The sequence below is a fragment of the Danio aesculapii genome, chromosome 10 (assembly GCF_903798145.1).
Source record: "Danio aesculapii chromosome 10, fDanAes4.1, whole genome shotgun sequence".
Lineage (NCBI taxonomy): Eukaryota > Metazoa > Chordata > Actinopteri > Cypriniformes > Danionidae > Danio > Danio aesculapii.
Genome location: NC_079444.1, coordinates 17,706,391 through 17,723,076, shown reverse-complemented (window position 1 = coordinate 17,723,076; position 16,686 = coordinate 17,706,391). Strand labels below are relative to the sequence as shown.

The following is a 16,686-nucleotide window of genomic DNA, read 5'->3' as shown; positions in this document are numbered from 1 at the left end:
GCCCAGAGAAGATATGGCAAATGTGGCCCAGTTATCTTAAAACATATGTGGACCACATAGACTAAAGTCACCATCATGGAGAAAAGTGTTTGCTTTAGTTGGGCTCACAGCCCTGAACCTCTTATTATCAATTTTCTTTTGGGCTGACACAAAAAAACAATAAATTAAGTGAGGCACAACCTGTGATGAAATAATATAATTCACTGAAGTTAACCAATGTTTATTCCATTAACTGTTGCTGTTCCTTTGCTGTGTGATTAGTTAAGGAGGAAATAAATTGCTTTGCACATTGAGGAAGGCTTTGAGCCTAAACATTTGTCTTTTCCCAGCAATGAATTTAAAATAAAACAAAACATGAAGTGCAAATCAAATTAAGCAATTTAATAGATTGATGCACCAAAATCTAAGATAAAGTCACGGAAGAGTATGGTACAAACAGCAATGTTTAGTACCCTCCCATAAATAGTGTCTAAAGAAATGAGCAATAGAGTTTTTCTTCTTTTGCCACATACTGTTAGATTATTTTACACTTTTCTAAAAACATGTAATTTATGGTTGTTTATTAGAATGTATTTGGTGCCAAGAATGCAATATCAAGCGATATTTAACAAATGAAAACTATATGAAAAATATGTAACAACTCTGTTCATACGCTTTGTTGTGGGCAAGTGAATGACGCTCATAATACTAGTAAACAAAAATACAATAAAAGGGATTAGCTGCTTTACAATGTTTAAACAGCAGAGGGGGTCAGAGCCTTCACAAAACAATTCAATTGTCTTTTAACAGCCAGTGATTTTCACAGCTGAACAGTGTTAATGTAATTGGTAATTTCATTGAATGGCTGAAGGTCTATAAAATACACTTACCTCCAGCAGTTTGCATGCTTGGATTTGTGGGTCGTTTATGGGGCTTTGTAACCATAAGCAGCCAGTATTAGGTTTTGTTGTTTGGTTTAATTAAGCCATGGATCAAGGGTGGAAAAGGTGAGTTTATCCAGTTGCACTGTTTGTGTTAGGGATGGTGAAATGACGCTTTCTGAACCAGTGAAGCGCTTGACTCAATTGTATCGGAAAATCATTTGTTATTCGAAACTTTCTAAATCAGAGCTCGATGAGGACCTCTTCTGGTTAAAGTGTGGGAAAGGACTGTGTTGCAATGTCAAATGTTCGCAACTGACGAACTCATTCATGTAGTAATAGGGTATATTACAGTACACCACAGATGACTGTAGTAAAATCCAAGGTATTCAAACGTACTGACATCTTCCAATTAGTCATTCACCCAGCCACTCGTTCCAAGTGGGGATCGAACCCTCGATTCCTGCATGGGAGGCGAATGCACTAAGGAGGAGGCTATGTGAGAAGTTTTCGGGCTGCGTTCGCCAGCTGGCTTCCGTTAAACACTATACTACGATATGCAGTGGTTTTCTTTAAAGATAGTTGTAAAAAATATGCTAATACACTTTAGTATGGTTCAAAACCTTTTTACTTTTTTACTAATAACTATTGTATTTTAGTTTAATTACTGGTGTGTGTGGGAGAGGTGCAGTGCTTTGAAACAGTAGAAATGTATGTAATTGACGCCTAATCTCTTGCTATACACTTTACTAACCCATAAGGGTGTTTAAACCGTTGAATCAAAATTCGAAGCAGTCAAATGGGTATAGGCGACCGTGAAGCTTCGGACGTCACTGATCACGTGATTATGGCAAAACAAATCAAGCTCCGGCACACTGCTTCACTGCGAGATGTATCGTTTTTTTTTTTTTTTGATACATGCTTCGAAGCCTCGGCACACGACGTCACATCACTAGTTTTTGTTCTGCAAATATTGAGTTCTTGAAAATGATTAATGCAATGATGCTATCTCTTTCTACTTGTAGGTTACCCTTGTTAGTAGTCTTCCTGCTGTTTTGGAAGAATGCTCCTGGTTATGCATGTAAGTAGTTGATGATTGTATGTTTTCTGTTCTATCACAAGTGCACTTATCTTTTATGAACTTTTTTTTAGTTTGTGGATTTAAGACATTTGAAGACCCTTAAAGTGATTAATTCGCAAACTAAAATGTTAACTTTTCTCATGTGTGGGTTTATTTTTTTTTCCTCTTCTAGATTCAACTTATCGAAATGCTGGCCAATGGTGGGGTCAGCCATCTGACAACGCTTTCTTGCCTCTTGCAGTCCAGTCTTCTGTGCCAGAAGCCCCTGTGATGGGGGTTTTGCTTGAAGAAGTGGTCTCTAGTTTGCCAAAAAACACACCCAAGTTTAATCTACTTCAGGTTGTTAAAGGTGATGTTTCCAGCAGTTCTGACTCAACATCCCAAGCTCTACCTCCAAATACCCCCTCTTCAGCTTCTCTGCCTGTGGATCAATCTGGTATTGGTGGTTTAGTGTCACTTCAGGGTTTGTCTGGATCCACCACAAGTGGTTCTGGACCAATTGTTTTTGCACAAGGGGTAAGTGGCAGCTTCCCTTCCAAGACTGGAGTTCCTAGCCAGTCCACTAATGACCAGAGCTCCCCGAGTCTGTCTAGTTCAGTTTCTCAAGGTGCCACCTATGGCGTAATTACCCAGGCTCAAGGTACAAGTCAGTTTGTTCCAGGGTCTTCATCCCCATATGCAACCATATCATCGCCCAAATATGTTACTAGTCGGTTGATGACTGGACCAAGCACAAAGCAGTTTACCTCCGTCTATGGCACCCCGACGGGATCCTCTGCTCCTTTCATTTTGCAAGAACTACTGCAGGGTCAAGATTCAACAAGCCAGGTTGTTTCGGTTCCTTCAACCCCATATGTAGCTGTATCATTGCCCCAAAGTGTTACTAGTCAGCTGACCCCTGTGCCAAGTTCAAAGCAGGTCACCTCTGTCTATACCACCCAGACAGGATCCTCTGCCCCTTTCACTCTGCAAGGACTACTCCAGGGTCAAGATTCAACAAGCCAGGTGGTTTCAGTACCTTCAACCCCATACGTATCTGTATCTTTGCCCCAAGTTGTCACTAGTCAATTGACCCCTGTGCCAAGTTCAAAGCAGGTCACCTCTGTCTATACCACCCAGACAGGATCCTCTGCCCCTTTCACTCTGCAAGGACTACTCCAGGGTAAAGGTTCAACAAGCCAGGTGGTTTCAGTACCTTCACCCCCATCTGTATCTTTGCCCCAAGTTGTCACTAGTCAATTGACCCCTGTGCCAAGTTCAAAGCAGGTCACCTCTTTTTATACCACCCAAACAGGATCTTCTGCCCCTTTCACTTTGCAAGAACTACTGCAGGGTCAAGATTCAACAAGCCAGGTTGTTTCGGGATCTTCAACCCCATATGTATCTGTAACATTGCCCCAAGTTGTTACTAGTCAATTGACCCCTGTGCCAAGTTCAAAGCAGGTCACCTCTGTCTATACCACCCAGACAGGATCCTCTGCCCCTTTCACTCTGCAAGGACTACTCCAGGGTAAAGGTTCAACAAGCCAGGTGGTTTCAGTACCTTCAACCCCATACGTATCTGTATCATTGCCCCAAGTTGTTACTAGTCAGTCAGCTGTGCCAAGTTCAAAGCAGGTCACCTCTGTTTATACCACCCAGACAGGATCCTCTGCCCCTTTCACTTTGCAAGAACTACTCCAGGGTCAAGATTCAACAAGCCAGGTTGTTTCAGTACCTTCAACCCCATACGTATCTGTATCTTTGCCCCAAGTTGTTACTAGTCAATTGACCCCTGTGCCAAGTTCAAAGCAGGTCACCTCTTTTTATACCACCCAGACAGGATCTTCTGTCCCTTTCACTTTGCAAGAACTACTCCAGGGTCAAGATTCAACAAGCCAGGTTGTTTCGGGATCTTCAACCCCATACGTATCTGTATCATTGCCCCAAGTTGTTACTAGTCAGTCAGCTGTGCCAAGTTCAAAGCAGGTCACCTCTGTTTATACGACCCAGACAGGATCCTCTGCCCCTTTCACTTTGCAAGAACTACTCCAGGGTCAAGATTCAACAAGCCAGGTTGTTTCAGTACCTTCAACCCCATACGTATCTGTATCCCTGCCCCAAGTTGTTACTAGTCAGTCAGCTGTGCCGAGTTCAAAGAAGATTACTGCGGTCTATGACTCTCAGACAGGTTCCTCTGCTCCTTACACTTTGCAAGGAAGCACCACATATGGTGGACTAATCCAGGCTCAAAATGCCAAAGATTCGTCTTCTACAGGATCTTCATCCTCTGTCCTCCAGACCTCAACTGGTGACCTTTTTCATCCTTCAAGCAGCTTTTCTACCCTAAGACGTTACTACTCTGTCAAGGGTTAGGAAACCGTTAAACTGCCATATGATGCAATGTTCCTAAACTGATTTCCAATAAAATTTTGAAGTAAAGTTTCCTAGGCATGAATGAATTTTTATTTTTGGAGGGATGTTTTAGTTGTTGCCAGTATGTAGCAAACTGACTATTCATAGAAATCCACTAAATTGTATGTAGTTTAGCAAGTGACTCTTGATTTGGACCTAAAGGTTTAATGGTAAACAAGTGTGACAATTGTCACTACAGAATTATTATTTATTATTTTTTTTTTTTTTTCTCTCTTCTCACCCGTCCTTTTAACCTCCAGTCCTGGACTTGGGTAAAATATTTGGTTTCTGTGTTAATTACTTGCATTAAATTACACAAAAGGGTGACATGAGTAGAGTGAACTACTTTTGATTCCAAAAACTGCTTGTGCCTACAATTTACAGAAAGAGTATGCTTTTATTGCGGTAATTTTTCCACCATTCAAAATAGTGTATTTAAAACTATAGGTTCTGTAAATGACAAATACTGAATATTAGAGAACATAATTAAGGTTGTCCCATAGAGAATCACGTGTGTTCGGTTTCAAAAACCTGCTATTTTTAAGACTTAATCACTGAACTTTCCTGAAGATCTCTTACTCATGACCTAATTCTCACTGAATTGTTAATCCACTAATGTTCTAGTAAAATTTTGGGAAAGACGGTTCCTTTAAAATAATATAAATGTTAAAAAAAAGTGTAAAGCTTTAGTCACGCTAGAAGGAAAGAAAGGGTATGATTAAACAAGTTTAAAAAAAAAAAAAAAAAAAAAATTAAACTATAATATATATAAAAAAAACAAGTGATTGCACCGTGTTTTAAATTAAAACCGTCCTGTTTTGATCTTCGATTGGACTTGCAAAATCATGTGATGCAATTTCGAAGGTCAAGTGTGACTAGCTTTAATTGGTTAACGCGATTCAGTTAGTATACCATGATTGTCAACGTTGTTATATACGTTGCATTAGGCAATTTGTAATATGAATTTGTCATGAAAATTGTCACTGGTATCACATTTCTTCTGAATAAAGCTACGGTCACACTGGGCTTTGTGTGTGCGAAATTCTGTCGTGCGTCGCTGCGAAAAGGGGCGGGATTAAACAAGATGATTAGACATTAAAAAAGCAAGTGATTGCTTCATGTTTTGAATTTCTGTCCAGAGAGGTCGTGTTTTGAACCTAGATTGGTCTCATGCAGTCACGTGATGCGATTTCGCAGGTTAGAGTTCACCAAGCTTGAACTTTGCTCCGCAGCAACTTGCGAAACTTGACGCATGACCCCGCGTTTCCGGTCTGACGCATTCGCGTGCGTATGAATGGAAGTCTATGGGAGGAATAGCCCAGTGTGACCGCAGCTTTACACTACTAAAAATCATGGTGTTTCTCACTGGTGATTCATTTGTGATGCTGGTGTTGCTGATCTACAAACATGGAGAGCGGTCTGAATACAGACCCTGTGCAGATGCAATCTGAGCTGCATGCAATACTTTTTAATGGGCTCATCTAACCCTACCCCTCATATGATTTCACCAATTCCATTGAGTGCTTTGAGTCTGACATTGCATCGCTGAGAGATGCAATTTCAGCTTGCATAATAAAGGCTTCATCCAGATACTATTGCAAACATGGCCAAAAATGCTGTATTACGTATGTCAGTTAAGTAGTCACCTTGTTAGTAAACAGTAAGAAAGTGACAACGTTTGTCTCAGCACTTGTATGTAGAACTTGCCAGATGTAAGATGTGTCTCTGCTGTTGCTGATGAAGTGTTAGCAAACACAAGCTATAACATACTCTGCCACCGTTGTGTTTGTTTGTGCCTGCCTTTAATCTACACCTCTCTAAACACATACCTGTGTTTCGTGCATGACATCATTTACATACTTGTTTTTTAGTTGTTTACAGTACATGTGAGCAACAACAAAGCCATTTTAAAATCTTCTACTTTCATTTGTAGGCATTTTCGCTCATAAAAATGTTTTTGATGTCAGGTAAACAAACAGGCAAAAAAAAAGCATTAAAAGTTTCCCATTTTTGGCTGAAAACGACACGTAAACGGCCCACCAAACGGCACTACTAGCCCTTTGTTTGTTGTGAATATGCACCCTCTAGCAGTGAAAATGACATACTGTGCTGTTAAATAGAAGAATGAATGAATTCGGTTCAATTCTGTCCAGTATGTATATAAAACATCACTTGTTCAAGAAATTGTGAGGATCTTGCTTCTTTTTTCATTATTAACAAATATAATATTATGATTTACAACAGAAGTGCCATATGACTTCAGGTTAAGCCAAGTATGTTTTGTGCCACAGGTGCATATGAGAACCAGACTGTGTTTGAGAAATTGGACTTTGGCTGGCAGCTCTAGTGAAACTTCCCCAATGAGATGAAGAAGAGGATTCCTGAGCACATGCTCCAGTAAATGGGGTCTAGCAACGCCCTTGGTGAGTCTCCTACTGCTGCTCTACTCCAGTCTGCAAAAGACAAAGACAGCACCAACAGAGCCCTACCTGCTGGCTGAGCTCCAACAATGCACAAGCTGTTCTCCAGAAATTCTCAAATAAATCTTTAATGATGCTCTTATGAGTCTCCCTTTTTTGCCTTTTGTGGTTCCATTATCTACAATCTATGCCCACCTCCACCCCTTCCTCTTGGAAGGACATCCATCCATGCACCCATCCATCTGTTTTTGAAGGATATTCCTGACCATCAGTTTTCAGTCATTGCTGAGGTATGTGGTTCCTATTTTTCTCCACATGATGCACTCCAGTCAGAAGAAGACAAAGACAGGACTAACTTAGCTCTAAGTGCTTGCTGAGCCCCGCCAATGCACAAGATGTTCTCCAGTGTTCTTCAGAAAAATCTCCATCGATGCTGTTGTGAGTTTCCTTCTTTTGCATGTTTGGCGTCAATTACCTGAAAAGAAACATCTGCCACAGACAAGACTTCTATCTATCTAAGCCCACCTCCACCCCATCCTCTTGGAAGGACATCTATTTATCCACCCATCCAGGAAATACCTAACCTGACTGTAAGTTTCAAGTCATTGTTGAGGTGTGATTCCTATTTCTCTATATGCCCCAGCCTAATCTGCAAAAGACAAAAACAAGACTAATGGCCCATTTCCACTAAGTGTTACAGTATGGTTGGGTATGTTTTATGGCCATTTCCACTGTCAAAAGGTACCAAAAAGCAAACCACTTTTTGGGTACCCTTTAGGAAGGGTACCTAGCATGGCAAAAGAGTACCAAAAGGTGGAGCTAGACGCGCAGCTGAGCGCTATTGGTTTCCAGAGAAGAGTTACTAGCTCGTGCACAAGCCAGGAAAATGAAAACAAAGGAAGCGCCATTTTTAAATACACAGCCGATACAATACATCGCAATACTATATACATATTATAACGAGCCATGGTTGAGCCAAGCTCAAACAAACCTTGTTGTCGTCTTGATGAACAGCCACAAAGTCAAGAAAAACAAAATCTGCCGTGTCCTGTTGTTGTGATACGAGGCCGTCTAAAAACGTGAGCGGTTTAACTTTCTCCAGAGAGCTAACATGTGCTCGCTGCGTGTCTATATTTGAAATAACGAACTTCTTGAGCTGATGATAATAACGTGCGCATGATTATTGAAGTGCTTCTGACATCCTTTCAGAAACAGACAAACACCAGAGTGATGTGCAAAAAAAAAAGGAGCAAATGATTCTAACATTGGTAATCTTTTGGCAGTGGAAACGCAAGCCTGATAAAGGTGGCCCGTGCCGATCTATACCGTACTGTACTGTTCGGTGGAAACGAGCCATAACAGAGCTCTACTCTGTTAGACAAAACATCTGTCTAACTATATATGGCCACCACCACCCCCTTCCTCCTGGAAGGACATCTGCCATCGATAGGTAATACATGACCATCAATTTCTTATCATTGCTGAGGTGTGATTCCCTAGTTTTTCCACTCCACTCAGTAAGACAAAGACAAAATCAAAAGCACTCTACCTGCTTGATCAGTACTATCCATCTAAAGGAGATACTCAACCATCACAAACTCCAGGGGTGCCCAAACTTGGTCCTGGAGGGCCGGTGTCCTGTAGAGTTTAGTTCCAACTTCAGTTAGACTCGCCTTAACCAGCTAATCCAGGTATATTAGAAACTTCCAGACAGGTGTTGAAGTAATTTGGAGCTAAACTATGCAGAACATCAGCCCTGGAGGACGTGTTTGGGCATCCCTTACTCACTCTGTAAAAATTAAACTCCAAACATTAGTCTTACTTGCTTGACCATTCACTTTGCACCTCAATCAGCCGTGAATCTGTCATCTACACTTCTAGATGTTTCTCAGTCTCTGAAATCAAGAACACTCAGTGGTGTTGGTGAACTACAAAGTTGTTTTTCATTGCTTCTTTGAGTATTTGGTTATTATGTAAGTGTTGCTAAATAGTGACCACTGGTGTAAAGAGTACTGAGAAATCATACTTAATTAAAAGTACCATTACTTGCTTAAAAATGTAGAGCAAGTAGAGTAAAAGTATCTGTTGTAAATATTACTGAAAGTAGGAGTAAAAAGTAGACCTTTCAAAAGTACTCAAGAGTAGTGAGTAGTAAGTATTATGCTGTAAAAAGCTTATTCATTTACATCTAATTTGTGGATGTGCATAAACGCAACATTGTGTAGTGCATTTAGTTATTGCCCAGCAGGCACACAACTCCATTCATTCATTAATTTTCTTTTCGGCTTAGTCCCTTTTTTTAATTAGGGGTCGCCACAGCGGAATGAACCACTAACTTATCCAGCATATGCTTTACGCAGCTGCCCTTCCAGCTGCACCCCATCCCTGGGAAACACCCATACACACTCATTCACACACATACACTATGGACAATTTTAGCTTATCCACACTGTACAAAACGCCATAAGATGTTAATATTAGGTTAGATTTAGGTCATGACATCAGGTGACCAAAATTCAATGTCTTGCCAGCATCTAAGGACAACGTTATTTTGATCCCCAATAGGGACGTCAAATGATGTTGATATTTGGTTGACCTTAGGTTGTGTTGGAAAGTAGGGGTGTCAAAATTAATTGTTTCTTCGGTGCACCACGATGCAGACGTGGACAATTCGGTATCGGTTCAGTAATGATCATAACCGGTTATTATGCACTGATGTGATTTATCTCATATGCGCTCTGTCGCGAGGGAGGTGAGCGCGGGTATATACAACACTACAGGCGCCAACTACTTAAAAATTTCACTGTGTGTGTGTTTTCTGGAAAGTCTTTCACTGGCACTTACAGCAGAAGCCCCTATTTCTCTGTGATTGAAGGAATATAAGTACTTAATTTCTCTCTCTCTCTCTCTCTCTCTCTCTCTCTCTCTCTCTCTCTCCCTCTCTCTCTCTCTCACTGTGGCCCATTTTACCTGCTGGCGTGACTTTTCCTCCCCTCTCTTTTCCTCTCGGCTGTATGCATTCCTGCAGCTGTACCTGTGCATTGTCGCGGGACCCGACCAGATTTCATGCGGCGCGGGAATAAATTTCCGAATAAAGCGCGGAACAGGTCGGTAACTGGGCGGTCTCACAATATCGCCCCCGAGCTAGCAAACAAGCAAGCGCGTGGCGTGTGAGTGCGCGTGTGTGTGTTTGTTTTGTGCTGTCTATGTTTGTGTATGTGTGTGAATGAGAGACAGTATGGTGCGGTGTGTCTATGTGTGTGTGTGTGTGTGTGTGTGTGTGTGTGTGTTTATACAGACAGCTTGTTATAGCCATCCCCCAAAATAAAACACTGTGTATATAAAGCATCGTCAATGCACCGTGATGCACTGAAATATCAAATTGAACCGAATCGATGGCATGATGATCGTAACCGAACCGAACCAAACCGTGAGACCAGTATGTTCACACGTCTATTCGAAAAGTGACCAAAGTCCAACATCGAGCCAACATCTTAAACTAATGTCATATTGATGTCAAATACTGACATTTATTCGTCAGGTATGGCAGCCAAAATCCAACATCTAATAGAATTCATATTGGTAACGTCCACACAACATCAAGCTCTAACATCATTAGACATTGATATGTGGTTGATTTTAGGTTGGACGTTGGACATTGACATAATCCTGATGTTGACATCTGACATCAAACTGATTTTCATTTCCAAACAAAATGCAACATTTCGGTCATCATACAATAAACATCTGTCGTCATCTCATCAATGACATGTATCTAAACCGTCTCTGGGGCAATGCGTGTAAAGATTTTGGACATCTTCTTGGACACTTTTAATGCTTCCAAACAGTTTTCTGCATTTATAAATCGCTCATGTCTTGAGGTTGTTCACTATGATGCGATTTATCTTCTATGTGTGATTTGATTGGACAGGAATCACAGGACTGATTTTTCTAAACCCCATAGACAAGAAAAAAAAGTAGTGGAGTAAAAGTACAGATACAGCACAAAAATGTACTCAAGGGAAAGTTAAAGTACACATTTTGAAAACTACTTATTAAATACAATTCCTGAGAAAAACTACTCAATTACAGTAGTTTGAGTATTTGTAATTAGTTACTTTACACAGTTAGTGTCGCTACACTGCTGTGAGGATGTTTTTTTGGTGTGTGGCTCAGTGTGTCAAACCGTGTGGTAAAGGCCAGACAGAGTTTAGACTTCAGAGCAAGTGATATGGCTGCTAGTGTGTATTACAAAACAACCTGTTTCTTTATTTCAGAAGTGCTACGATTAGGGATTAATGTATTGTATGGATTTGTACGTATTACAATCTTTTCACTGTATCTTTAAAAGAGAGAAAATGTTCTATAAATGATGAAAAGTACCCAGATGTTCATTAAAAATGAATAGAAACTGCAGTGGCCATATCAAATCAAGAGCATTTGTTTACCATAGCAAGAGGAAAGCCAAACACTGAGCAATTTATTTTTGTTTATTCTTTTCTCACGTTATTTAATGGTTTGTATGAAAAAAATTGTCATGTATGGTTGTGGCATTATATTTGTTATTTATTTTGGTGCCAAGAATCTATGTACTTCCTCCGGGTGATCCGGTTTGTCCCACAGTCCAAAGACATGCGTTATAGGTGAATTGATTAAGCTAAATTGGCCATAGTGTAAACGTGTGAATGCAAGAGTGTATGGGTGTTTCCCAGTGTTGGGTTGTGGCTGGAACGGCTTCCGCTGCATAAAACATATGCTGAATAAGTTGGCGGTTCATTCCACTGTGGAGACCCCTGATTAATAAAGGAACTAAGCCAAAAAGAAAATGTATGAATGAAATGTATGTAAAGTGTGCTATACCCAGATAGCATACGAATGTGGGCCACTTTAGGCAGTTATGCGGCACTGGTGATATTCCTTCGGCCAAGACAAAATGAATGTGAGCCTGAAGTGGCCCACCTGTACAATGGCAAAAGGGGACTAAAGATTCAAATTCAAATATGGGCCATTTAAGGCAAAGATTTGGCACTTTTGGCAAAATGTAATCTGAATGTGAGCCTAATGTGGCCCATGTGGAAAATGGTCAATTTAGCCCAAAGTATGGAGGACAAATGTGGGCCACAGTTGGCAAAAATGTGGCGCAGTCATTTAAGGGTAATCTGGGTCTAAACCTAAAGTGGCTCATATGTGTAGGTGCAAATGTGGCCCAGTTATCTTAAGACATATGTGGGCCACTTTTGCCAAATATTCGGCACAGTAAACTCTGGCTAATGCATCCGTTAGCCTATAGTGGCCCGGAGAAGATATAGAAAATGGGGCCCAGTTATCGTAAAACATATGTGGGCCACTTTTGGCAAATATTCGGCACAGTAAGCTATGGCTAATGTGGATTTGAGCCTATAGTGGCCCAGAGAAGATATGGCAAATGTGGCCCAGTTATCTTAAAACATATGTGGACCACATAGACTAAAGTCACCATCATGGAGAAAAGTGTTTGCTTTAGTTGGGCTCACAGCCCTGAACCTCTTATTATCAATTTTCTTTTGGGCTGACACAAAAAACAATAAATTAAGTGAGGCACAACCTGTGATGAAATAATATAATTCACTGAAGTTAACCAATGTTTATTCCATTAACTGTTGCTGTTCCTTTGCTGCGTGATTAATTAAGGAGGAAATAAATTGCTTTGCACATTGAGGAAGGCTTTGAGCCTAAACATTTGTCTTTTCCCAGCAATGAATTTAAAATAAAACAAAACATGAAGTGCAAATCATATTAAGCAATTTAATAGATTGATGCACCAAAATCTAAGATAAAGTCACGGAAGAGTATGGTACAAACAGCAATGTTTAGTACCCTCCCATAAATAGTGTCTAAAGAAATGAGCAATAGAGTTTTTCTTCTTTTGCCACATACTGTTAGATTATTTTACACTTTTCTAAAAACATGTAATTTATGGTTGTTCATTAGAATGTATTTGGTGCCAAGAATGCAATATCAAGCGATATTTAACAAATGAAAACTATATGAAAAATATGTAACAACTCGGTTCATACGCTTTGTTGTGGGCAAGTGAATGACGCTCATAATACTACTAAACAAAAATACAATAAAATGTACAATTTAGCTAAATCGATACATTAGACAATAAAATATACTGTATGTATATATATATATATATATATATATATATATATATATATTTTTTTTTTTTTTTTAATTTACTTATTAACTCATTAATTGTACACAATAAACAGTGAAAGGCTGGGATTAGCTGCTTTACAATGTTTAAACAGCAGAGGGGGTCAGAGCCTTCACAAAACATTCAATTGTCTTTTAACAGCCAGTGATTTTCACAGCTGAACAGTGTTAATGTAATTGGTAATTTCATTGAATGGCTGAAGGTCTATAAAATACACTTACCTCCAGCAGTTTGCATGCATGGATTTGTGGGTCGTTTATGGGGCTTTGTAACCATAAGCAGTCAGTGTTAGGTTTTGTTGTTTGGTTTAATTAAGCCATGGATCAAGGATGGAAAAGGTGAGTTTATCCAGTTGCACTGTTTGTGTTAGTGATGGTGAAATGAAGCTTTCTGAACCAGTGAAGCACTTGACTCAAATGTATCGGAAAAACATTCGTTTCTCGAAGCTTTTAAAATCAGAGCTCGATGAGGACCTCTTCTGGTTAAAGTGTGGGAAAGGACTGGGTTGCAATGTCAAATGTTCACAACTGACGAACTCATTCATGTAGTAATACAACAACAGGTAATATAAATAAATAACTTAATTACTGTAGTTTTTACTCATAAGGTATATTACAGTACACCACAGATGACTGTAGTAAAATCCAAGGTATTCAAACGTACTGACATCTTCCAATTACATTCACCCAGCCACTCGTTCTAAGTGGGGATCGAACCCTCGATTCCTGCATGGGAGGCGAATGCACTGAGGAGGCTATGTGAGTGAAGTTTTCGGGCTGCGTTCGCCAGCTGGCTTCCGCTAAACACTATACTACGATATGCAGTGGTTTTCTTTAAAGATAGTTGTAAAAAATATGCTAATACACTTTAGTATGGTTCAAAACCTTTTTACTATAAATGACTATTGTATTTTAGTTTAATTACTGGTGTGTGTGTGGGAGAGGTGCAGTGCTTTGAAACAGTAGAAATGTATGTAATTGACGCCCAATCTCTTGCTATACACTTTACTAACCCATGAGGGTGTTTAAACCGTTGAATCAAAATTCGAAGCAGTCACATGGGTATAGGCGACCGTGAAGCTTCGGACGTCACTGATCACGTGATTATGGCAAAACAAATCAAGCTCCGGCACAGTGCTTCACTGCGAGATGTATCGGCACACGACGTCACATCACTAGTTTTTGTTCTGCAAATATTGAGTATTTAAATGATTAATGTTATGATGCTATCTCTTTCTACTTGTAGGTTACCCTTGTTAGTAGTCTTCCTGCTGTTTTGGAAGAATGCTCCTGGTTATGCATGTAAGTAGTTCATGATTGTATGTTTCTCTTCTATCACAAGTGCACTTATCTTTTAGGAACTTTTTTAGTTTGTGGATTTAAGACATTTGAAGACCCTTAAAGTGATTAATTCACAAACTAAAATGTTAACTTTCTCTTTTTTTTTTTTTTTTTTTCTCTCTTTCCTCTTCTAGATTCAACTTATCGAAAGGCTGGCCAATGGTGGGGTCAGCCATCTGACAACGCTTTCTTGCCTCTTGCGGTCCAGTCTTTGCCAGAAGCCCCTGTGACTGGGGTTTTGCTTGAAGAAGTGGTCTCTGGTTTGCCAAAAAACACACCCAAGTTTAATCTACTTCAGGTTGTTAAAGGTGATGTTTCCAGCAGCTCTGACTCGACACCCCAAGCTCTACCTCCAAATACCCCCTCTTCAGCTTCTCTGCCTGTGGATCAATCTGGTATTGGTGGTTTAGTGTCACTTCAGGATTTGTCTGGATCCACCACAAGTGGTTCTGGACCAATTGTTTTTGCACAAGGGGTAAGTGGCAGCTTCCCTTCCAAGACTGGAGTTTCTAGCCAGTCCACTAATGACCAGAGCTCCCCGAGTCTGTCTAGTTCAGTTTCTCAAGGTGCCACCTATGGCGTAATTACCCAGGCTCAAGGTACAAGTCAGTTTGTTCCAGGGTCTTCATCCCCATATGCAACCATATTATTGCCCAAATATGTTACTAGTCGGTTGATGACTGGACCAAGCACAAAGCAGTTTACCTCTGTCTATGGCACCCCGACGGGATCCTCTGCTCCTTTCATTTTGCAAGAACTACTGCAGGGTCAAGATTCAACAAGCCAGGTTGTTTCGGGATCTTCAACCCCATATGTATCTGTAACAATGCCCCAAGTTGTTACTAGTCAGCTGACCCCTGTGCCAAGTTCAAAGCAGGTCACCTCTGTCTATACCACCCAGACAGGATCCTCTGCCCCTTTCACTCTGCAAGGACTACTCCAGGGTAAAGGTTCAACAAGCCAGGTGGTTTCAGTACCTTCAACCCCATACGTATCTGTATCTTTGCCCCAAGTTGTTACTAGTCAATTGACCCCTGTGCCAAGTTCAAAGCAGGTCACCTCTTTTTATACCACCCAGACAGGATCCTCTGCCCCTTTCACTTTGCAAGAACTACTGCAGGGTCAAGATTCAACAAGCCAGGTTGTTTCGGGATCTTCAACCCCATATGTATCTGTAACAATGCCCCAAAGTGTTACTAGTCAGCTGACCCCTGTGCCAAGTTCAAAGCAGGTCACCTCTGTCTATACCACCCAGACAGGATCCTCTGCCCCTTTCACTCTGCAAGGACTACTCCAGGGTAAAGGTTCAACAAGCCAGGTGGCTTCAGTACCTTCAACCCCATACGTATCTGTATCTTTGCCCCAAGTTGTTACTAGTCAATTGACCCCTGTGCCAAGTTCAAAGCAGGTCACCTCTTTTTATACCACCCAGACAGGATCCTCTGCCCCTTTCACTTTGCAAGAACTACTGCAGGGTCAAGATTCAACAAGCCAGGTTGTTTCGGGATCTTCAACCCCATATGTATCTGTAACAATGCCCCAAGTTGTTACTAGTCAATTGACCCCTGTGCCAAGTTCAAAGCAGGTCACCTCTTTTTATACTACCCAGACAGGATCCTCTGCCCCTTTCACTTTGCAAGAACTACTGCAGGGTCAAGATTCAACAAGCCAGATTGTTTCGGGATCTTCAACCCCATACGTATCTGTATCATTGCCCCAAGTTGTTACTAGTCAGTCAGCTGTGCCAAGTTCAAAGCAGGTTACCTCTGTCTATGGCACTCAGACTGGTTCTTCTGCTCCCTTCACTCTGCAAGGACTACTCCAGGGTCAAGATTCAACAAGCCAGGTTGTTTCAGTACCTTCAACCCCATACGTATCTGTATCCCTGCCCCAAGTTGTTACTAGTCAGTCAGCTGTGCCAAGTTCAAAGCAGGTTACCTCTGTCTATGGCACTCAGACTGGTTCTTCTGCTCCCTTCACTCTGCAAGGACTACTCCAGGGTCAAGATTCAACAAGCCAGGTTGTTTCAGTACCTTCAACCCCATACGTATCTGTATCCCTGCCCCAAGTTGTTACTAGTCAGTCAGCTGTGCCGAGTTTAAAGAAGATTACAGCGGTCTATGACTCTCAGACAGGTTCCTCTGCTCCTTACACTTTGCAAGGAAGCACCACATATGGTGGACTAATCCAGGCTCAAAATGCCAAAGATTCGTCTTCTACGGGATCTTCATCCTCTGTCCTCCAGACCTCAACTGGTGACCTTTCTCATCCTTCCAGCAGCTTTTCTACCCTAAGACGTTATTACTCTGTCAAGGGTTAGGAAACCGCTAAACTGCCATATGATGCAATGTTCCTAAACTGATTTCCAATAAAATTTTGAAGTAAAGTT

General features: G+C 40.9%; 2 protein-coding genes across 2 annotated transcripts; both read left to right on the top strand.

Moving 5' to 3' along the window:
- The first annotated feature begins 902 nt into the window (after positions 1–902).
- LOC130236504 (mucin-4-like) lies at positions 903–4,362 on the top strand. Its single transcript, XM_056467227.1, has 3 exons — positions 903–986; positions 1,886–1,941; positions 2,114–4,362. Exons 1-3 carry the CDS (start codon positions 967–969, stop codon positions 4,294–4,296), a joined length of 2,259 nt encoding a protein of 752 aa, XP_056323202.1. The 5' UTR covers positions 903–966; the 3' UTR covers positions 4,297–4,362.
- Positions 4,363–13,234: 8,872 nt separating this feature from the next.
- LOC130236529 (mucin-4-like) lies at positions 13,235–16,686 on the top strand. The gene is made up of 3 exons (XM_056467253.1): positions 13,235–13,295; positions 14,203–14,258; positions 14,432–16,686. Exons 1-3 carry the CDS (start codon positions 13,276–13,278, stop codon positions 16,615–16,617), a joined length of 2,262 nt encoding a protein of 753 aa, XP_056323228.1. The 5' UTR covers positions 13,235–13,275; the 3' UTR covers positions 16,618–16,686.

Coding starts and splice junctions, on each gene's coding strand:
- LOC130236504 (XM_056467227.1), top strand. CDS start 967: ATGGATCAAGGGTGGAAAAG. Junction 987..1,885: donor ATGGATCAAGGGTGGAAAAG/GTGAGTTTATCC, acceptor TTCTACTTGTAG/GTTACCCTTGTTAGTAGTCT. Junction 1,942..2,113: donor GAATGCTCCTGGTTATGCAT/GTAAGTAGTTGA, acceptor TTCCTCTTCTAG/ATTCAACTTATCGAAATGCT.
- LOC130236529 (XM_056467253.1), top strand. CDS start 13,276: ATGGATCAAGGATGGAAAAG. Junction 13,296..14,202: donor ATGGATCAAGGATGGAAAAG/GTGAGTTTATCC, acceptor TTCTACTTGTAG/GTTACCCTTGTTAGTAGTCT. Junction 14,259..14,431: donor GAATGCTCCTGGTTATGCAT/GTAAGTAGTTCA, acceptor TTCCTCTTCTAG/ATTCAACTTATCGAAAGGCT.